The 22,469-nt window shown below is 46.7% G+C and overlaps 1 protein-coding gene across 1 annotated transcript; it reads right to left on the minus strand.

The window, feature by feature from the left end:
- Nucleotides 1–11,545: 11,545 nt before the first annotated feature.
- LOC102494294 (ragulator complex protein LAMTOR3-like) lies at nucleotides 11,546–12,229 on the minus strand. Its single transcript, XM_014591655.1, has 2 exons — nucleotides 11,978–12,229; nucleotides 11,546–11,647 (listed from the first exon to the last, which is right to left on the minus strand). The coding sequence occupies exons 1-2, from the start codon at nucleotides 12,227–12,229 to the stop codon at nucleotides 11,546–11,548; spliced, it is 354 nt and encodes a 117-aa protein (XP_014447141.1).
- Nucleotides 12,230–22,469: the final 10,240 nt, after the last annotated feature.

The raw sequence follows: 22,469 nt of genomic DNA on the forward strand, positions 1-22,469 counted from the left end.
CTGTCTTTCTGGCAAGCGCACGCACCCTGCAGCAAAAATATCTGGAAAAAAAAAAAAAAGTTAATCCACCCAGAGGGGCCTCCTTTTTCTAATTCACAGAGAGCACTGTACATGCTAGCTGTGGCCCTAGGGCTGGGAGAGCGGGATTTTCTTTATTAGCGTTCTCGTGACCTCATAGCCGTGAGGCTTGAGTGGAAGAGTTCCATACCTAATCCAGGAGGTGCTGATCCTAATATAGCCGAACCGTGGTGAGGATGGCTGTGGCAGGGCCAGCTCATGTAGAAAGCTAGCAGGAGGACAGCGTCTGGGGGTGGCTGTGCCCACATTCCTAGTGCTTTCCTGCCAGGCAGTCTTCCTCGTTCCTTCTCTCAGACTTTGCCTCCTGGGGTTTGGTGTGGACGGGAAACTTTGCTTCTGACATGCTGCGAGGCCCAATGTGGGAGGCCTTCCTGCAGATCTGGACTCTGCATTGCTTTTCCAAGGAAAGGCCAGAGGTCAGAGGCCCCTAGGCTGGGAGGGGGCCAGGAGATTGGAAACAGTGCATTGTGGCTGGATGTGGGAACTAAACTGGCCACAGCCAGACCAGAGATGATTCAGAGAAAGCTGAGTGAGATGAAAATTATCTGGCCTCTGTTCTCACCTCTACCCTTTTCCCTTTTTACTTAACCTAGAGGTGTGGGTTCTAGCCAGGACTGGCCAACATCTCTGGGAAACTGAGGGTCAGTGAACGTGAGATTCTCCATGAACACGAGACTCTCCTGGAGAAGTTCTGGAGGAACTCCCCCTGTTTCAGAATCCTGGGCTCGCCCCTTCGTTTGCATGTGCCAGTGATGTGCTCCCAGGCTCTGGATCCAGGACAGAACCACGCTAGCTTCCCTTCTTCTCCACTAGATCTTCAGTGCCTGTGGAGTTCCAGTGACTCTCCTCCAACACAGGCGCTTGGGCTGAAGAAAGGGAAAACCAAAGATGCAGAGACTGACCAAGTTACAAAACCGTCGCCTCCTAAGAGCCCAAGACCAAGTGGAGGGCCAGACTTCTCTGCGCCTGTTTCTGATTTTGCATCATGCTCCCTGGTAAGGAGTTCTAGAAGGCAGTGGACCCTCCAGGAGAAGAGGTAGGAATGTTGCCGGCTCTTGGTCCCCTGTGTTTTCAGCGGGGAGCTGCGGTATTTTAGAGGCTGGCTTCTGCCACCTGTGAGATGTGTGCCTGGCTCAGACTCCGGCTGACCACGGGTGACTTCGGTGCTGTCACGGGGAAGACCCCACCACACAGGCCAATACGGCAGAGCCGTGTCTCTCCTATCTGCAGCCTGCAGTTTCTCCCTCCAGTGTAAAAATACTTAGGACCAGCCGGCCTATTAGCAGTGAAAGGCTCTGGATTCTAGGATCTTTCTTTCCTCAAGGTTAAGGGTGTGTCAGTTCTCATTTGTCTTGAAATCACAAGACCTGGCCCAAGGCAGGTGCTCAATAAACACTGGTTAACTGACTGACAATGGAAATGAGCAAATGAGAATAGCTTGTTAAACCAAGCACTAGGGCATCCTGCATTTATTCAACCGTTCTTGGGTGTTTTGTCAGGTACTGCGCCAAGCCCCAGGGATATCAAGATGAAAAAGGCCCAAGCCCACACTGAAGAAAATGATCTATACCTTGGCAGTTATGAGCGGTAATCCTCCCATGTGGGTGGAGTTAGGGGACCGCCAAGAGAGGATGTGACCCTCCTTTAACTGAGGCTGGGGGCTGAGAGAAGAGGCACTGCCAAGAAGGTTGTGAAAACTGAGTTGCAGTTACTAAGAGGAGAGGAAGGGCTTTCCTGGCAGAAGGAACAGCACAGAGGGATGGCAGGGAGGCAAGAGAATGAAAATGCCCTGGTGCCTGGGGAACTGTGGCAGCAGTCATGGGAGGAGCCTCAGGGAGTTGTGGGGACCAGGCAGGAGGCGCTTGCCATGCCCAGCAAGCAGCAGGACCAGGCCAGAGGTCAAGCCTAGCCCTTCTGCTGCCAGTCTAGAGTGTGTGCCCAGCTGCAGTCTGGAAGCTGCAGTTCTTCCTGCTAAGCTCTCCTTCCCTGAGAACTGTGGAGCCCTGTCTCCCTCCCACTTCTGGGAAGGGCCTACAGATCCCTCGCTCTTATTGCAGGTGAGGGGAGGGCGGAGCACAGAATGGGCACTTGGCCTGCCTGGATGCATTCTCTTCCTCACCCAGACACAGCTCTGGAATGCCAAACTGTTTTCATTTATTTGACTTATTCAGACTGGGGGGACCTTAGAGGGCAGGCGGACAGACTGGCCCAGCTGGCCTGACAAGCTGGGCTGCACCCCTCTGCTCTTGCCTCCTGAAGGCTCCCCAGCTTCCCCTGTTCCACTCCTGCTGCCCCAGCTCAGACATTGGCAGGAGTCCTTAGCCAGGGCTCATCACCTGGTATCTCACCCCACCTCCAAGCCCTTGAAGACGTGATGAAGAACTCTGTGATATTTTACTTTCTGCATCTTTCCTCACCTCCTGGACCCATCTGCAGAGAGCAGCCCTACAGTCTGGCAAATTGCAATCACCCAAGGTCTCATGAGTAGAGGGATTCTCCTTCCTGCAAGAGACACTCCCCTCCAGGGACTCGTACTTCATGGCAATCATGCTGCCCAGAAGACATCAGAGGGTATTTCTGGTTGTTTGGAGCACTGTGGGCATTTAGTGAGTACCATGACTTCAATGTGTCCCCCCAAATTCATATGTTGGAATTTGGTTGTGATGGGATTATGAGGGTAAAACTTAATCTGACTATGGTGTTGAAAAGTGGGGTCCTGGGGCCAGCAGGTGGCATGGTGGTTAAGGTGATGGACTCCCACATGGCCAACTGCGGTTTGAGCCCTGGACCTAGCAGCTTAGAGATCACACCATGTGCATGTATGTGTGTGCCAAAATCCCAAGAGGAGAATGGAGGGAAAGGGATGGTGATGTGGCCATCCCCATGGAGGGCGACTTCTCATTTTCCCTCTCTCTGTGTCTCTCTCTGGTGAGCATACACACGCTACAGAAAAAAAAAAAAAAGACAGAAAAAGATGGGGTCTTTGGGAGGAAATTGGGGTTGGGCTATCTGGGTGGGCCCCCCATGATTGAATCCTGGTGGGTTTATAAGGAGAGGGAGTGAGACAGACGAACAGATGGACAGATGCTCTGCTCTTGCTCTCTGCAGAGTCCCAACAAGGCCCTCACGGATGCAGCCCCTTTACACTGGACATCCCAAACCACGAGCCAAATAAACCTCTATTTTATTTATTAAAAATATTTTTTTAGTTTGCTATAGGGCACATGCACTCACCAGAGAGAGAGAGAGAGAGAGGGAGGGAGAGATGACCTCCCATCGGGCATGGCCATACCACAATTCCTTTTCCTCTATTATCCTCTTGGGATTTTGAGCATACATGGATACATGCTCAGCGTATTTTCTTTTCTTCCTTCCTTCCTTCCTTCCTTCCTTCCTTCCTTCCTTCCTTCCTTCCTTTCTTTCTTTCTTTTTCTTTTTTTCTTCTTTCTTTCTTTTTTAAGGGGTTTTTGCCTTAGGGTGCATGCACTAGCCAGGGATAGAGAGAGAGAGAGAGTGAAAGGGAAAGTGAGAAATTTAGCAATGCTGAAATCCCTTCTCCTCCATTCTCCTCTTGGGATCTTGGGCAAACACACACATGTGCCAGGCATGAGTTTTAAACCACTGGGTCTGGGACTCGAACCACTGTCAGTCATGTGGGTCCAACGACATAACTGCTATGCCATCTGCTAGTCCGCTCAGCATGTTTCTCAAGCCGCTGGGTCAGGGACTCCAACTGCATGGCTGCCCATGTGGGATCCAGCTGCCTTAACCTTAACCGCAATTACACCAACTGACCCAACCCTATTCTTTATAATGAGCCAGACTCAGGTATTTCTGTTATTAGTAACACAATGGACTAAAACTCTGGGAATAGGACAGATGTCTAGCAAAGCAGGAGATAACTCTATACAGATCGCCTCATCAAAATAGCTGTGCCTACCTCCCCCACAACACTAAGTAACTGAACCGGTCTCTATTATTCACAGAACTGCAACTTGTGTAATCTATACAGCTGTGCTTCTCACACTTCATTGCATAGATGAATCACCAGAGTGTCTTGTTAAAGTGCAGATCCTGATTCTGAGGGCTGGAGTGGGTACCGAGATTCTGGGGTTTTTTTGTTTGTTTGTTTTTTTAATTTTCCAGAGGGTGCATGCACTCACTGGAGAGAGAAAGTGGGAAAGCACGTCTCACAGGGAGTGGTCACGCTGCAATTCCTTTTCCTCCATTCCTTCCTCCTTTCAGGATTTTGGGCATGCAGGTACATATGCCCAGCATGTTTTTCAAGTTGATGGGTCCAGTGTTCAAATTGCAAGGTCGGCCATGTGGGATCCAGGCACCTAAACCACCATGCCATAGGCTGGCCAGAGACATGGCATTTCTGAGGAGTTTTCAGGTGTTATTCTGACTGCTAGTTTTGTTTGTTTGTTTTGTTAAATAATTATTTTATTTAACTTTATTTATTTTAATTTGACCAGAGAGGGACTGAGAGAGAGAGAGAGAGAAAGAGAGAGAGAAAAAGAGAGAGAGAAGGAAAGTGAGAAAGCAAGCCACCAGGCCAGGACTCAGACCATGGTCGGCCATGTGGGAGTCTAGCATCCTTAACCACCATGCCACCTGCCGGTCCCTGGGCTGCTAGTTTGAGGACTACACTTTATGTAACAAGACTTTACAGCACAAATGTATATCCATTTTCTTTTAGGGGGGCATTATATCTTGGGAGTGTTTTATTCTACAGCATTTCATGGATGGGGGATGCTTCTGGAATCCCATGGGTAGGGGTGACTGTACTAACCACACTGTAAGAGACAGGGCAGTCCCTCACAGCACAGAATTACCCAACCCAGGGGGTCAGTAATGCCAAGGTGGACAAACCCTGGCTTACAGGAAATTTTAAAATGGTGTGAAATATATCTCTGGGCAATCAGACTTCACTGCAGGTTGGGACTTCAGACACACTGCTGTGAACATGTGTCACTGGCTGAGGCTCAGGTCCCTCCAAGCAAACGGAAATTCAGTCCGAGCGTGGAGGCGCTGAATTGTGTTCTCGGTGAATAAACTCTGCTAGTAGATCTGAGATCTCATAAGCCTCACACTTACACAATTTAAGAGGTCAAAATTTTTTTTCCTTCTTCCTTCCTTCCTTATTTCTTTGAAAGAATTATTTTATTAAACTTTAATGATATATTTTAAAATAATTTTATTTAACTTTATTTATTATTATTTTAATTTGACCAGAGAGAGATAGAGAGAGAGGGAAAGTGAGAAAGCAGACCACCCGGTCCAGGACTCGAACCATGGTTGGCCATGCAGGAGTCCAGCACCCTTAATCACCATGCCACCTGCTGGCCCTAGAATTTTATTTATTTTATTTACTTATTTATTTTAATATGACCAGATAGGGACAGAGTGAGAGAGAACAATGGAGGGAAAATGAGAAAGCAAGCTGCCAGGTCTGGGACTTGAACTGTGATCAGCCATGTGGGTGTCCAGCACCCTTAACCACCACGCCACCTGCTGGTCCCATATTTCTATCTTCCTTCCTTCCTTCCTTCCTTCCTTTCTTCTTTCCTTCCTTCCTTTCTCTCTCTCTCTCTCTCTCCCTCCCTTCCTTCTTTCTTTCTTTCTCACTTTCTCTCTCTCTCTCTTTTCTTTCTTTCTCTCTCTCTCTTTCTTTCTTTCTCTCTTTCTTTCTTTCTTTCTTTTCTTTCCAGTGGATGCGTGTGATAGAGCACTCCCCAAAGGGCCCTAGTTCCACCACATTCCTTTTTCCTCCAAATCTCCATTCTGTTAGGAATGGTCACCCCCACACATGTCCCTGGTAAGTTTTTCAAGCCACCAGAACCAGGACTCAAAACCTGGTTGGCCATATGAGATCCAGCTTCCTTTGCACAGCACTTAACCTCTGTGTTATGGGTTCAGCCAAGGTCAAAGGTAGCAGAACAGCAGGCAGTGAGATGGGATGAAAGAGGAGCGCATAGGTAGAAGTGATTATGGCCCATGTTATAATTCTAGCACTGGGTCACTGCCGACTTGCTCGGCAGAACACGCTTTTTTGAGTGGGGGAACTGTGGATTAAAAATAAATAAACACAGGGACCAGCAGTTAGTGTAATGGCTATGTCACTGAACTCCCATGCAGTCAACCACGGTTCAAGTCCTGGACCCGGTGGCTTAAACTCACACCGGGCTCGTGTGCATGCGTGCCCAAGATCCCAAGAGGAGAATGGAGGAGAAGGGATTGTAGCGTGGCCATCCCCCCTGGGGTGTGATTTCTCGCTTTCTGTCTGTCTGTCTCTCTCTGTCTCTCCAGTGAGTACACACACCCTATAGCAAAAATCTCTCTCCAAGAAAAGCAGAGGTGCCAGCCTGTAACCATCCTGGCCCTCGTGGCTTGAAAAACATGCCAGGCACATGTCTGTACATGCCCAGAATCCTAAGGGGAGAATGGAGAAGGGATTGTAGCATGGCCATCCCCCCGGGGGGTGCCTTTTAACTTTCTCGCTGTGTCTCTTTCTAGCAAGTGCACACACCCTATAACACATTTTCGAAAAGAAGAGAAACAATAGGGTTTCAAGACTAACAGTAAGTCCTGCTCCCACTCGCCGCCTGCCCTCTATACTCGCATTGCCCTTTCTGAGAAGGGCCCGCCTCTTTACCGCTCCTCATGAACCTCCCTCTGCTGGTTTTTTTCTGGCTTGTTCCACTGAGGCGCCCCATGGCCAGTTCTGACCAGCCTGTCTTCCTTCCTTTCAGGGGAGGATGTATGCACTCACCAGAGAGTGAAAGAGACAGAGAAGAGGGAGAAAGTACCCCCGAAGGGGTGTGGTCACACGCAATCCTTTCTTACCGTTTCTCCATAAATGCACGTAGGGCATGCCTACACACACCTGCCTGGTGCGTGGAGCCGGAATTCAAACCTCTGTCGGCCATGCGGGGTACCACTCCCTTAACCAGTAGTCTACAGCGCTAGCCCCTGGGTTTTCTTTGCCTCCAATAAAACATCCACATTGAGAGCCAGCAGGTAGCATTGGTGGTTAAGGTTCTAGACTCCCATAAGATTGACTGCAGTTCAAGTCCCAGACCTGGTGGTTTACTTTCTCAGCTTCTCTTTCTCTCTTTGTCTCTGTCTCTCTGGTGAGTGCACGTGCCCTATAGCAAATTTTAAAATAATAATAATAGAGTTTAATAAATCATTCTTTTTTTGAATTATTTTATTTAACTTTATCTATCTATCTATTTATTTATTTAAATTTGACCAGAGAGGGACAGAGTGAGAGAAAGAAAGAAAGAGGAAAAGTGAGAAAGCAGGCCGCAAGTTCTGGGACTCAAACCATAGTTGTCCACATGGGAGTTCAGCGACCTTAACCACCACACCATCGGCCAGCTCTAAAATAAATAATATTTTTTAAGAATTATTTTATTTAACTTAATTTATTTACTGGTTTTTAATTTTTTAAATTTTTTTATATTTTGACCAGAGAGGGACAGTGAGAGAGAGGAAGAGAGAGGGAAAGTGAGAAAGCAATCCACCAAGTTGAGGACTCAAACCATGGTTGGCCATGAGGGAATCCAGCACCCTTAACCACCTGCTGGCCCCTAAAATAAATAATTAAAAAATAATTATTTAATTTAATTTATTTATTTCCTTATTTATTTTATTTTATTTTTGGAGAGGTTTTTGCTATAGGGCACACGCGCTCACCAGAAAGGCAGAGAGAGACAGAGAGACAGAAAGCGAGAAATCACCTCCCAGGGGGGATGGCCATGCCGCAGTCCCTTCTCATCCATTCTCCTCTTGGGATCTTGGGCACACCTGCAAACGTGCCTGGTATGAGTTTAAGCCACCGGGTACGGGACTCGAACCGCAGTCAACTACATGGGAGTACAGCGACATAGCCATTACACTAACTGCTGGCCCCAATTTCCTTATTTATTTGAACTTGATCAGAGAGGGAAAAAATGAGAGAGAGTGAAAGTGAAAGTCACCAAGTTCAGGATGGAACTGTCATCAGCTGTGTGGGAGTCCAGTGCCCTTAAGTACCACGCCACCTGCTGGCCCCAAAATAAATCATTCTTTTAAGGAAAAAAATCCACATTGGCCATGCCAAGACTGACTCGCTGGCCTTCCGGTAATTTTCAGCAGAATCGCGAGGGGAAAAGGCCGAGTAGTATATTCTCACAGGTCGTAAGAGTGCTGGCTTCATCTACACTTCTCTGAGTTTTTGTGTTCCCCACAGGTCTCTCTCTTGCTAAATGCCCCTAGTCACTCAATCTGTCGAGTGACTGAGGACTGAAATATATCAAGATCATGTACTTTTTTTTTTGAGAGGTTTTTGCTATAGGGCACGTGAATTTGCCAGAAAGAGACACACAGATAGAGACATAGACAGAAAGAGACTGAAAGCAAGAAATCACCCCCAAGGGGGGATGGCCACATCGCAATCCCTTCTCCTCCATTCTCCTCTCGGGATCTTAGGCACGCACACACATGTGCCTGGTGTGAGTCTAAGCCACAGGGTCCGGGACTCGAACGGCAGTCGACTACATGGGAGTCCAGTGACATAGCCATTATGCCAACTGCTGGTCCAGATCGTGCACTTTTTGATTGAAACCAGTGAAGTCCTGTCTCTGCTGTCCTTCCATGTGCTTCTACTTCTACCATCTCCCTCATGCTATATTGTCTGGATTTTAAGCAAAACAAAGACAGGGACCTTGTCTTGGTCATTTTTTAATCTCTAACAGCCTGGCTAATCAAAGTGAGGTTGGCACTATGACAAGATCTCCAGGCAGTTTATTGAAGTCTGGGCAGCGCTGTCGCGGGTACTAAGCTCAGTGCTCGTCATGTGTTCAGGCGAGCCAGGGAAGTGGGTGTGGTTAAAGGCAATGCAGACGGCTAGAAGCAGCGTGCTTTTGAAATGACATGTCTCAGGTTTTTTTTTTTTTTTTAATGTAACTGTTATTTATTTAAATGTGACCAGAGAGCAACAGAGGGAGAGAGAGAGAGAGGAAAAGGGAGAAAGCAAGCTGCCAGGTCCAGGACTTGAACCACAGTCAGCCATGTGGGAGTCCAGCGCCCTTAACCACCACACCACCTGCCAGCCCCACGTGGGTCAGTTTTCATTATCCCTGTTAAACTATAAAGTCCTCAAGATAGAGGCTCTGTGGCTTTAATACACCTCTTCCCAGCTCATACTCAGTTACCGTTACTTGGGAGGACAGGGCCTGGCACGTAAGCCTTGGGCATCGGTTTGATCCCAGCCTTCTCATCTTCTGTCCCGATGAGTAGGTGCCAGCAGTGGAAGGGACAGATGCAGGTGACTTAGCGGGCCAGCGGCCTGCAGTAGTAGGGGGGATCTTCAGCACAGGAAGAGAGTTTATAACCTAAGCTGGCACTTTGGTTTTATTTAGTTCATGTGTGAGAGCAAGATGATTTACACTAATAGTGGTTCCTTCTCTGCCCCTTCCCAGCCCTCGTCCATCAGCCATCTTCTCCACTGTCACCCTCCGGCCCTCCTGGCTGTATGTCCTCAGGACACCTGAGCCATCATTATGCATTCCACACCAGCTGTGGCTTTCTGGCAGGCAGAAAGGGTCCTGATAAGGCATCTGGCACCTGGTTTTGTTACTGCTTGTGACAAGCGGCAGTGTTGGAGCTGTTCCCTTTCAGAGATCTCAGGCCTCAGGCTCAAGCCGAGAAAGAGTGAGCACATCCCAGACCTGGCACTCCAAAGATAGCCGGTTCCTCAGAAGCTACAGAAACAAACAGGGAGTCGCTCTGGGAAGGAGTTAACGTAACAAGTGAATATAATCAGGGAAAGCCCCTCTGAGAAGGTCACATTTCTGTAAAGACATGAAGATGCTGAGGAAATAAGCCATGTAGATAGCTGAGGGGAAATTATTCAAGGTAGAGAGACTAGCAAGTATGCAGGTCCCGAGGTAGGAGCATGTCTGGGTGTTAGGGGTCCAGCATGTTTTGAGTAAAGTCCTATATACATTTGAAAGGAATATACTTTCGGGTCTGGCAGGCGGTGTGGCGGTTAAGGGTGTTGGACTTCCACTGCAGTTTGAGTCCTGGACCTGGCGGCTTGCTTTCTCACTTTCCCTCTCACTCTCTTTAACTCTATCCCTCTCTGGTCAAATTATAATAAGTAAGTAAAGTTAAACAAAATAATTCTTTTTTTAAATACTATTTTATTTGTACTCGTATGTGAAAAAATGACTATATACTATCATGTTTACATACTGATATTGGAGACAGAATTCAATAACAAGTCATATTTAAATTTTATAAAGAACACAAACATTAAAACAGGTTGGTTCTAGAAAGCACAGTGAGGGGTTAGCTCTAATTTTCATTTTTATTAAAGAACAGCACCCTCTGAGAAGCATCAGATCTATTAGTAATATTCATCTACACTGCAAAATAATATATACAAAGGCAAGTTAGTGATTGCACCGATTTTTATTATTTTTACTAAGCCATTTTATCTCCCTCACACTCAAGGCAACAAAATAAAACATAATCTGAAGAAAAATATGTCTTTGTTATTATTCACAATAAGAAAGGACGCTGCATCCGGCAGGCGTGGGTATTTTACACGGGGAGCAGGCAACGGCTCGTGCGGACCAGCGTACCGTTCTTTGTTTTTTTTTGGAGAGGTTTTCGCTATAGGGCGCGTGCGCTCGCCAGACAGACAGAGAGAGACAGAGAGACAGAAAGCGACAAATCACCCCCCAGAGGGGATGGTCACGCCGCAATCCCTTCTCCTCCATTCTCCTCTCGGGATCTTGGGCACACACGCACACGTGCCCGGCGTGAGTTTTAAGCCACCGGGTCCGGGATGCAAACCGCTATCGACTACATGAGAGTCCAGCTAACTGCTGGTTCCGAAGCATACCGTTCTGATTGTGATCCACGGAGCGGCATCTCACCCAGAGCTGTGACAGACTGAGCCGTTTCTTTTTCTTTTCTTCCTTTCTTTTTTTTGAGAGGTTTTTGCTATAGGGTGTGTGTGCTGGCCAGAGAGACAGAGAGACAGAAAGCAAGAAATCACCCCCCAGGGGGGATGGCCATGCCACAATCCCCTCTCCTCCATTCTCCTCTCAGGATCTTGGGCACACATGCACACGGAGTGAGTTTAAGCCACCGGGTCCGGGACTCGAACCGTGGTCGACTACATGGGAATCCAGCGACATAGCCATTACGCCAACTGCTGGTCCCTGACTGAACCGTTTCTGAGGCATCTTCAGATCTCACTAAATATAAAGGGACCACATGCGAGGAGCTGTGACAAGTGATCTAACTTATCCACAGGCTCTTTCTCTAGTTGAGGTGTCCGTTCTCGAGGACAGGGATACAAGTAGTCCTGTGGTCTAAAGATCGCTGGATTGATACTGGGCTGTTATGATGCAGATAAGGTCCACGTCGAAATCACTGTCAGATTAAGAAACTTCCGCGACTGGTTTCAAGCCTTCAAATAATGGAGCAAGTTCTTTTCTAGGCTGACAGTAAGTCCCGTATTGGCATTGCTGCTGGCTATGAAACTCACCACCAAAGGTAAGCGATTTAATTGAACCAGGTGCACTCTGTGACTTGGTGGTTGAGGGAGCACATGACTGACTGCATAGTTTGAATCCTGGCCCCTGTGGCTTGAGAAGCGAGCCCGGTGTATGTATGTGCGTGCTCAAATTCCTGAAAGGCTGGAGAGACGGGAGAGAAAGGGTTGCAGCATGGCCAAGTCCCACTGGGAGTACTTTCTTTCTCTCCCTTTCTCTGTCTCTGGCAAGTGCACATGCCTTCTGGCAATTTAAGAAAAGAAAAGGTGACGACAAAAATGCAAAGCTTTGGAAAAGGAGGGATTGGAGAGAGAGGCCTCTCAGTAGGACATGGATACTGTGAATTGAACCACCTGGTAGGTGTTATAGTAACAGATGATACTTTTGTTCTTTGAAAGTCCCAGTTTGCTCCCTAGGTCTGTTGCGAGGGCAAAAGTAGACAAGAAGCCAGGCCATAACACATGCTCTGGAGCATTGCTGTTGGCCACTTTAATAACAGGTACTCTATCTCGATCTGACACGACAACGATAACATGGAGCCCTTCAACACTAGGCAACTTTTTATACAGGAGTCGCTTTAGGTCATCTGCCATGAGGAATTTCCTTCTGTAGATTGAGCTCCACACCTGGGTTTCTGAGCTTCCCGGTTCCTCCCAATGCCGCTTCAGGGACAGCTTCAAAGACAGGTTCCTCTGCAAGCTGCCGTCACATGACTCATGACCTTGTTTGCCCAAAATAATTCTTTAAAAAATAAAAAAGCAAAGAATATATTTTCTTTAGAGGTTTTTGCAATAGGGTGTTTGTGCTCGCCAGATAGAGCAAGAGAGACAGTGAGAGGGAAAGTGAGAATCGCCCCCCTGTAGGGATGGCCACATTGCAATCCCTTCTCCTCCATTCTCTTCCTGGGATCTTGGCACGCACACACATGCCCGGAGTGATATTTAAGTCACTGGGTCTGGGACTCCAACATGGTCTGATGTGGGAGTCCAGCAACATAACCACTATGCCTCCTGCTGGCCCCTAAAAAGAATATTAGGACCAGCAGTTAGCGTAATGGCTGTGTCACGGGACTCCCATGTAGTCGACTGTGGTTTGAGTCCCGGACCAGGTGGCTTAAACTCACACCGGGCACGTGTGCGTGTGTGCCCAACATCCCGAGAGGAGAATGGAGGAGAAGGGATTGCGGCGTGACCATCCCCCCTGGGGGGTGATTTCTCGTTTTCTGTCTCTCTGTCTCTCTCTGTTTGTCTGGTGAGCTCAGGTGCCCTATAGCAAAAACCTTTCCAAAAAAAAATATATATATATACTTTCTGCAGTTGTTGGCATAGTGATCAATATGTACTGCATACATTTTTTTAAAAAGGTTTTTGTCATAGAGAGTGTGATGCACACCCAGTGTTTTAAACTGCCAGGTCTGGGATTCAAACTGCAGTCAGCCATGTGGGAGTCCAGCACTTTAACCACTGTGCCACTTGCTGGCCCTGACATAGTGATCAATAAATATCAAATAGGTTAGGCTGGTTGAAAGTGGTCAAATATTTTATATCCTTATTAATTATTTTTCAATTTTCTATAGGGTGCATGTGCTTGCTGGAGAGACAGAGAAAGAGAAGGAAAATAAGAAATCGCCCCCGGGGGGATGGCCACACCACAGCCTCTTCTCCAGTCTCCTCTAGGAACTTTGGGCATGCACGAATACTCGCCCAGTTTGTTTCTCAAGCCGCTGGATCTGGGACTTGAACCGTGCAGTTGATCATGTGGGATCCAGTGTCTTAACCACCACACCATACCTTGCTCCCAGCTGCTTTTTTTTTTTTGGCCATAGAGTATGTGCACTCACTGGAGAAATATGGAGAGAAAGAAAGTGAGAAATCATCCCCCAGGGGGATGACATTTCACAATCCCTTCTCCTCCATTCTCCTCTTGGGATTTTGGGTACACTGGCACTTATGCCCAATGTGACTTTCAAGCCACTGGGTCTGGGCCTCAAACCACAATTGGCTACGTGGGAGTCCAGTGCCTTAACCACCACTCCACCTCCTGACCTCTCAGCGTCTTAGGGTAGGCAGTGGCTGTTGCAGTGTCTTCCAGTAGAGGGTGACTGGCTCTGGCCTGAGGGACATGTAGAATCCAGAGACTGTGCCTACGTCGGGGCTCTGCCCTTCAGGAGACCCAGTAACCCAAAGGCTAAAGAGCTCCTGGAGAGTGGAATTAAGGCCAGAGGTTAGGGCAGTCCAGACTTTCTGCTAACCCAGCAAGACTCAGGCTCAAGGCCCAGCTATTAATGCTGCTAAACAGACTGTCCCCTCCCACTTCCTATAAATGCTGCCAAACACTGTCCCCTTCCACTTTCAGGCACCGCCTGAATCTTGGGGCAAAGCTCTGAGTGACAGCTCATTAGATGCTGAGAGCTGGTGAAAATCAAAACTTTAGAATAATCTGTCTGGCTTTGTTTGGGAGCCAGGCTGGTCAGCAATGGCCAGAGAACAAAGGACCCTGCAGACCTTGGAAGTAAACAGCATGAAACTTTGATGGGGACTTTAAAAGCAGGTGTAATGGATGGGAGCCAAGTTCCCCTTTCCCCCAGGTCAGCCCCTCTGTCTGTCCTCCTGGAGAGTTCCTTCCAAGGCTCCATGCTGCTGCCCTGCCCCTGCAGGTCTGCCCCATTCCAGTTGCTGTGTGGATTCTCCTGAGGGGGCAGAGGGCGCTGCTGAAGCCATACGTGTCCTGTGGGTTCCCTCTTCTTCCGAGGCTGGGGAGCTCTCTACAGCCTGAGGATCCTCAAGGGCTTAGACAGTGAGTCAGTGAGCCATAGTCTTCCCTGGACCTGAAGGAGGAATAAGCAAGAATTGGGAAGACAGAAAGATCAGGGAAGACAGTAGGTCTCTGAGGCATGGAGTACTCACTTCGAGGAGGGCCCAGAGCAGTAGCTAGGCAGGGCTGCACCACTGGTCTGCTTTCCTGCCCTGTGGTTCCACCAATGGCTTCCTGTATACCGGCTTGTGATACTGGGGCTGACTGCAATCACTGCTTAGTTCATTGTTCATGTTTACTTCTGAGTGTATACAAATACATGCAAATGCAAGTAAGTGCCGTGTCTGTGGCTATGCCAACAACTCTGGGGTTATTTTATTTATGTTTTATAACAATGTTTAAATTTAATTTATTATTTTATTTATTGGTTTATTTTAAAGAATTATTCTATTTACCTTCATTTATTATTATTATGTTCCTGTTCGATCAGAGAGAGACAGAGAAAGAGAGAGAGGGAAAGCGAGAAAGCAAGCTGCCAGGTCCAGGACTTGAACCACAGCTGGCTATATGGGAGTCCAGCACCCTTAACCACCACGCCACCTGCTGGCCCCTATTTTATTACTTTTTAAGAGACATTTTTGCCAAAGGGTGAATGTGCTTGCCAGAGAGACAAAGAGAGACAGAGAGACAAAAGGTGAGAAATCACTCACTAGGGAGGATGATCATGCTGCAATCCCTTCTCCATTCTCCTCTAGAGATTTAAGGCACACACGCACATGCACCCGGTGTGAGTTTTAAGTTGCCAGATCTGGGACTCGAACTGCGGTTGACTATGTGGGAGTCCAGTGATGTAACCATTATGTTGGTCCCTATTATTATTATTTTAACTTGCTGTAGTCTTCAGGGAGGTGGGCAGAGGATGAGGGGAGTGAAAACATGCTCCTGGGTCCAGGACTTGAATCACAGTCTGCCATGTGGGAGTCCAGTATCCCAACCACCATGTCACCTGCTGGTCACCTGCTGTTATTTTTTATCCAGATTCTCAGAGTGGGAATACGGGATTTATGTGGGTATCGTAGAGAGCAAAGAGTGCTGAAAGGATGGGAACGTTTCCTCTGTAAAGACAACAGTCTGTTTCCCTCTACTTCCTTTCCATCTTTCCTCTAGAAAGTCAGCCCTCTGGAGCCGCATGGTGCAGCAGTAAACCATGATGCTCTGCAAGCTGACCCACGTTGGAAGATTCTCTTTTAAGAGAGAGATGTTTGCTACAGGGCGCATGCACTCACCAGAGACCGGGGAATGGCCATGCCACAATCCCTTTTCCATTTTCCTCTTGGGATTTTGGGTGTGCATGCACACACACCTGGTGTGAGTTTTAAGCTGCCAGGTCCAGGACTCGAACTGCAGTTGATTTCATGGAGTCCAGCAATGTAACCATTATGCCATCTGCTGATCCCCACGTTGGAAGGTTCTGAGTTTGTTTCTGAACATCTCTGTGAAAGCACTGGGCTTGCATGTGGCCATGACGACGGTGGCGGGGTGGGAGGGGTGCGGGGGGGGGGGGCGGTAGATGGCTACCTCAGAACCCTGTTGGGGGCACTGTTTCTCTCTCTCTCTTGGTCTTGGAAGGACTGAATAAATAAGCTAAAAAAAAGAAATGAAAGAGGGGCCAGCAGGTGGCTTGATGGTTAAGGCGCAGGACTCTCACATGGCTGACTATGGCTTGAGTCCCAGACCTGGCAACTTGCTATCTCATTTTCTCTCTCTCTGGTGAGAGCACACATATGTCCTATAGCAAATTAAAAAATAATAATAAAGATAAATAAAATTAAATAATTATTTAAAGATAAAAGAAGAAAAGAAAGAAACTCAGCCCTAGATCCTGTGAAAGAATGGAGAAATGTGAACCCAACCCTCAAAATGAAAACCTGGAAAGAAGACCCAGGTCTTCATGGGACAGCCTGTGCGACATTGTTTTCCCTTTGAAGAAACAGGGGGGGACCAGCAGTTTGTGTAATGGCTATGTCGCTGGATTCCCATATAGTCGACCACAGTCTGAGTCCCAAACCCGGAGGCTTAAACTCACGCCAGGCACATGTGCGTGCGTGCCCAAGATCCTGAGAGGAGACTGGAGAAGAAGGGATTGCAGCAGGGCCATCCCCCCTGGGGGGTGATTTCTCTCTTTGTGTGTGTGTCTCTGTCTTTTTAGTGAGCGCACACACCCTATAGCAAAAACCTCTGGGAAAAAAACAAAAACAAAAAACAAAAAACAGGGGTCCCAGACTAGTCATCAGTTCTTATCATAATCATTTTAGAATTAAAACTGGGGGCTGGCAGGTAGCATGGTAGTTAAGGCTCTGGACTCCCACATGGATGATCACAGTTTGAGTCCCAGACCTGGCAGCTTGCTTTCTCACTTTCTCTTTCTCTCTCTCTCTCTCTGGTCAAATTAAAAAATAAATAATAATAGCAAATAAAATGGAATAAAATAGAAAAAAGAATTAAAACAAGCTATATGGGTCATCTGGTAGTGTGGTAGTTAAGGGGGCTGAATCCCACAAGGCTTATGGTGCTGTTCAAGTCTTAGACCTGGTGGCTTCAGAAACACGCCAGGCACATGCGTGCGTGCCCAAAATCACGAGAGAACTGAGAAGGAATTGCAGGTGGCCATCTCCCCTGGGGGATGATTTCTCACTTTCTCTCTCTCTCTCTCTCTGTCTCTCTAGCAAGTGCATGTACTCTGTAGCAAATTAAAAACAAACTTCATGTTCTGCTATTTGAGTTTCTGAGTTACGTACTTGGAATGTAGGTTGTAACTGAAAGTGGATTAAACCACTTGCAGTGTGGCTAGGCAATTATCAGAGAAGTATTTAACATGTAAATCGCATCCTGTTTTTAATTAGCAATAGTGCTGAAAGACACAGACACTCGAGTCACAGGGACACTGGTGGTTCTGGGAGGGTCACAGAGGAGGCCCAGGCAGCTGACTGATCACACCCTGGCAGCTCTTCCCTTTTCTGGGAAAGGGAAGGGAAACCAGCATTTCCCAAGTATCTGTGTGTTTGGCACCCTGAGACAGACTTGTACCTTTGTCATCTCATTTAATTCCTTTTTAAATAAACTGTTGAAGAGACTGGGACTCAAAGAAGTTAAATAACTTCTAAGGTGCAGAGCAGACTGCCAGGTTTGTGCCCGAGGACTCCAATCCATCCCCTTCTTTTGGAACAGCTGCCTTCCTAAGGCAGTCTTGGCAGAAGAACACTTCTCTCCTGGGGAGCATGGAAGTGCGTGCCAACCAGGAGGCGGGTGGCTGTGCTCTCCAATTACAGGCAGGGTGGGTGAAAATCACTGCTTCCCAAGACCTCATCTCACACAACCTCGAATCCAGGACGCGCGTGGGCACTAGGTTATCCCGTCTCTCACTTCTCTCCCATACTCTGCCTAGCGCCATCCAGCACTTTGAAGGCGCCACTGACATACCAGGTTGGGAGGGGTATGGCCAGCACGGTGGACAGGCTGCATCTTGGGACACCCTGGACCAAGCTTCTGGAGTGCATGAGTGAAGCTAATAAAGGATTTTCTTTGTCTCATGAGTAAGGAAATAATTTGGGTGACATGGGCCTCTTTTTTCTTCAAGGTAAATGTCTCCTGGTCCTCGGAGAGAATTACCAATTAGTGGTTAAAAATTAACATCAGACTCAAGCTTTCAGTGTCTTTTTTTCCTTTTTCATTTTTTTTTGGGAGAGGTTTTTGGTATAGGGCACATGTGCTCGCCAGAAAGACAGAGAGAGACAGAGACAGAAAATGAGAAATCACCCCCCCAGGGGGGATGGCCATGCGGCAATCCCTTCTCCTCCATGGACACACCCATCCGATGTGAGCCTAAGTCACCAGGTCCAGGACTCAAACCTCAGTTGACTACATGGGAGTCCAGCAACACAGCCATTACACCAGCTACTGGCCCCAGGCTCTTAGTGTCTTTTCCCTGGGATGGCAGTTTATCCCAGGGGAGGGAGTGGATGCTTTGTTCTGTAACCCCAGCTCAATCTCAGGTGGGGTTGCTGTTTTCTTCCTGGATCTTTCCTGTAGTGCAGATTTGAGAGGAGAAGGGACACAGTGGAATAGGGAATTTTAGGACCTCTTCTGTAAGCTGTATTAGGGATTTTTTTTTTTTTTTTCTTTGCTCTAGGGCCTATATGCTTGCCAGAAAGAAACAGAGTGAGATAGAGGGGCCAGTAGGTAGCTTAGTGGTTCAAGGTGCTGGACTCCCACATGGCCAACAGCAGTTTGAGTCCCAGAATTGGTGGCTTGTTTTCTCACTCTCTCTCTCACTCTGTCCCTCTCTGATCAAATTAAAATAAATAAATTAACTAATTAATTAAAAATAATTATTTTTAAAAAAGAAAGAAATAGAGCGAAAAAGTGAGATATCACCCCACGGGGATTTGGACACACTGCAATCTCTTCTCCTCCATTCTTTTCTTGAGATTTTGGGAACTCACACACATGCACCTGGTGTGTTTCTCAAGTTACCAGGTCCAGGACTCAAACTGCTCAGTAAGCCTTGTGGGATCCAGCCCCCTTATCCACCACACCACTGCTGGCCCCAAAATTAGACAAATGTTAAGGTTTGAATCTTCTGTTCTTGTAAATAGAAAGCTGTACCTATAGGTATATTCTTTAATCACAGTTGTACATTTGAACAATTTGGGGAGCTTTTAAAAATTCTTATGCTGGGGACCAGCAGGTTGCATGGTGATTAAGGCGCTGGACACTCCCACATGGGCAGCAGTGGTTCAAGTCCCGGACCTGGTGGCCTGTTCTCTCACTTTCCCTCTCTCTCTGTGTGTCTCTCTCTGGTCAAATTAAAATAAATTAAATAAATAATTCTTTAAAAAAAAAGGTCAATTAAAATTCTAAAAAAAAAAAAATCTAATGCCTAGGGATCAGCAGATGCCGTAATGGCTATGTCACTGGACTCCCGCGGTTCGAGTTCCAGACCTGGTGGCTTAAACTCATGCTGGGCACATGTGCGTGCATGCCCAAGATCCTGAGAGGAGACTGGAGGAGAAGGGATTGTGGTGTGGCCATCCCCCCAGGGGGTGATTTCTAGCTTTCTGTCTCTCTGTCTCTCTCTTTTTCTGGCCAGCACACACGCCCTGTAACAAAACCTCTCCAAAAAAAAGGAAAAGAAAAGAAAAGAAAAATTCTAATGCCTAGATCTCATCCCTGAAGATTCTAGTTGGTTTGGTAGAACAGTCATTAAGATTTGTTTTTGTGTTTTTTGGGTTTCCTTTTTAGAGATTTTTGCTATTAGGGCACATGTACTTGCTGGAGAGACAGAGAGAAAAAGACAGAAAGTTAGAAATCACCCCCTGGGGGGAAGGGGAAGGATGGCCACACTGCAATCTTTTCTCCTCCATTCTCCTCTCGGGATTTTGGACACACACACATGCACACATGCATGGTGTGAGTTTTAAACCTCTGGGTCCGGGACTCAATACAATGTTGAGAACCACAGAAGAGGCCCGGGCAGCTGACTGATCACACCCTGGCAGCTCTTCCCTTTTCTGGGACGGAGAAGGGAAACTAACATCCAGCTCATGTAGAGGTCTTTTTAAAACAAATTGGTGGGGACAGCAGGTGGCGTGGTGGTTAAGGGTACTGGACTCCCTCAAGGCCGACCACAGTTCAAGTCCCAGACTTGGTGGTTTGCTTTCTCTGTCTCTCTCTGTCTCTCTTTCTCTCTCTCTCTCTCTCACTCTGTCCCTCTCTGGTCAAATTTAAAGAAAGAAAGAAAGAAGGAAGGAAAGAAGGAAGGAAGGAAGGAAGAAAGAAAGAAAGAAAAGTAGGTAAATTAAAAAGAAAAACAGATTGGTGGGGAGCCAGCAGTGGTGTGTTGGTTAAAGTTGCTGGACTCCCACATGGTTGACTGTGGCTTAAGTCCCAGGATGGTGACTTGTTTTCTCACTTTCCCTCTCTCTCTCTGGTACCCCACAGTAAAAAAACAAAAAAAACCAAAAAACTAAAAAACAAAACAAAACAAAAAAATTCCAACTTAATAATAATAACAATAATAATAATAATTAATAAAATTAAAGTAAATAAATAAATAAAACGGATGGTGGGCCCTACCCTCAGATCTCTGAATTGGTAGGTCTGGGAGGGAAATCAATAATTTGAACTTCTAACAAGTCCCAGTTGATAGTGATGCTGCTGGACCGGGATCACACTTTGAAAACTACTTTGGAAGGGTTAGCCCTAAAGCCTGGTTTAGGGGAACCAGATCTGACATGGCTGACTGTAGTTTAAGGCCCAGAGAAGAAATGAAGGAGAAGGAATTACAGCCCAACTCTGCCCCCTTGGGGGTGCTTTCTCCCTCTCTGTCTCTGATGAACACATGTGACCTCTGGCTAATTTTTTAAAAAAGAAAGAAAAAAGGAGAGATGAAAACCATTCTTGAACGAATCATATTTTTTTTTCTTTTTAGAGGCTTTTTTCTTTTTCTTTTCTTTTTCTTTCTTTCTTTCTTTCTTTTTTTTTTTTTTTTTTTTTTTTTTTTTTGGTGTGTTTTTGTTATAGGGCGTATGTACTAACCAGAAAGACAGAGAGACAGAAAGGGAGAAATCACCTCCCAAGGGGGATGGCCACACTGCAATCTCTTCTCCTTCATTCTCCTCTCGGGATGTTGGGCAAGCATGCACATGCACTCAATGTGAGTTTAAGCCACCGGGTCTGGGACTCGAACTGCAGTCGATTACATGGGTGTCCAGCGACATGGCCATTACACCAACAGCTGGTCCTAAGAGAGAGATTTTTACAGAGTGCGTACGCTCACCAGAGTGACAGACAGAAAGCAAAAAGTCATCCCCCAGGGGGCATGGCCACACCATAATCCTTTGTCCATTCTCCTCTTGGGATCTTGGGCACACACACACATGCCTGGCATAAGTTTTAAGCTGTTGGGTCTGGGACTCGAACCCTGGTTGACTACATGGGAGTCTAGCAATAAACCATTACACCATCTGCTGGTCCCTCTTGAGAGAATCTTAAGGTGAAGGCCACTGTTGATAACTATGACCTTTGGGGCCAGCAGTGGTGGTTAAGACTGTGTACTCCCACGTGGCCAACTACGGTTTGAGTCCAGACCTGGTAGCTTGCTTTCTCACTTTCCCTCTCTCTCTTTCTTACTCTCTCTTTCTGTCTCTGGTGAGCACACTTGCCCTATAACAAATTAAATAATAATAATAAATAATATAAAATAAATAATTCTTAAATAAAAACCCTACTACCATTTACCTCATACTTGCTAAGTCTCACACTTTGTGATCAAACAATATACACACATAATCTCACTTATTCCTATAGTAATAATGCTCTACATAGTATAATTTTAAATTTAATGTATATGCTATTTTTAACATGCTACACTTATTTCATATATGCTAGGTTTGACTCCCAAAGTAGAAGACATACCTCCAGAAAATAGGGCAAATGATTTTTTTCATTTTTCTCTCAGACCTTTCTTTCCATATCTGTCGGTCGTCACTCAGCGCTGATACACAGTGATGGCTCCCATTTATTGAGCATCTCTATGTACGAAAGCACTGTAAGGTGATTTGTATCACGCGTTACAATTTCTACTCTCTGACAACCACGCAAGAAAGGGTGCTATAATTATCTGACAAATGATGTGACTAAGTTTAGAGAGGTTAATTTACTATTCTGAAATCACCAGCATGCCAATCTCAGGATTTATTGGTTGACTGATTAATTTTTTTTTTTTTTCCGGAGAGGTTTTTGCTATAGGGCATGTGAGCTTGCCAGAAAGACAGAGACAGAGAGACAGAAAGCGAGAAATCACCCCCCAGCGGGGATGGCCATGCCGCAGTCCCTTTTCCTCCATTCTCCTCTCAGGATCTTGGGCACGCACGCACACGCGCCCAGCGTGAGTTTAAGCCACCGGGTCCTGGACTCAAACTGCGGTCAACTACATGGGAGTCCAGCGACATAGCCATTACACCAACTGCTGGTCCCTTCTTCTTCTTTTGACTTTTAAATTTGCTATTGGTACATGTG

This window comes from Tupaia chinensis, unplaced genomic scaffold, assembly GCF_000334495.1.
Source record: "Tupaia chinensis unplaced genomic scaffold, TupChi_1.0 Scaffold000605_1, whole genome shotgun sequence".
NCBI classification, from domain to species: domain Eukaryota; kingdom Metazoa; phylum Chordata; class Mammalia; order Scandentia; family Tupaiidae; genus Tupaia; species Tupaia belangeri.

Coding starts and splice junctions, on each gene's coding strand:
- LOC102494294 (XM_014591655.1), bottom strand. CDS start 12,229: ATGGCAGATGACCTAAAGCGACTCCTGTATAAAAAGTTGCCTAGTGTT. Junction 11,648..11,977: donor CCTACCAGGTGGTTCAATTC/ACAGTATCCATG, acceptor CTGGTTCAATTA/AATCGCTTACCTTTGGTGGT.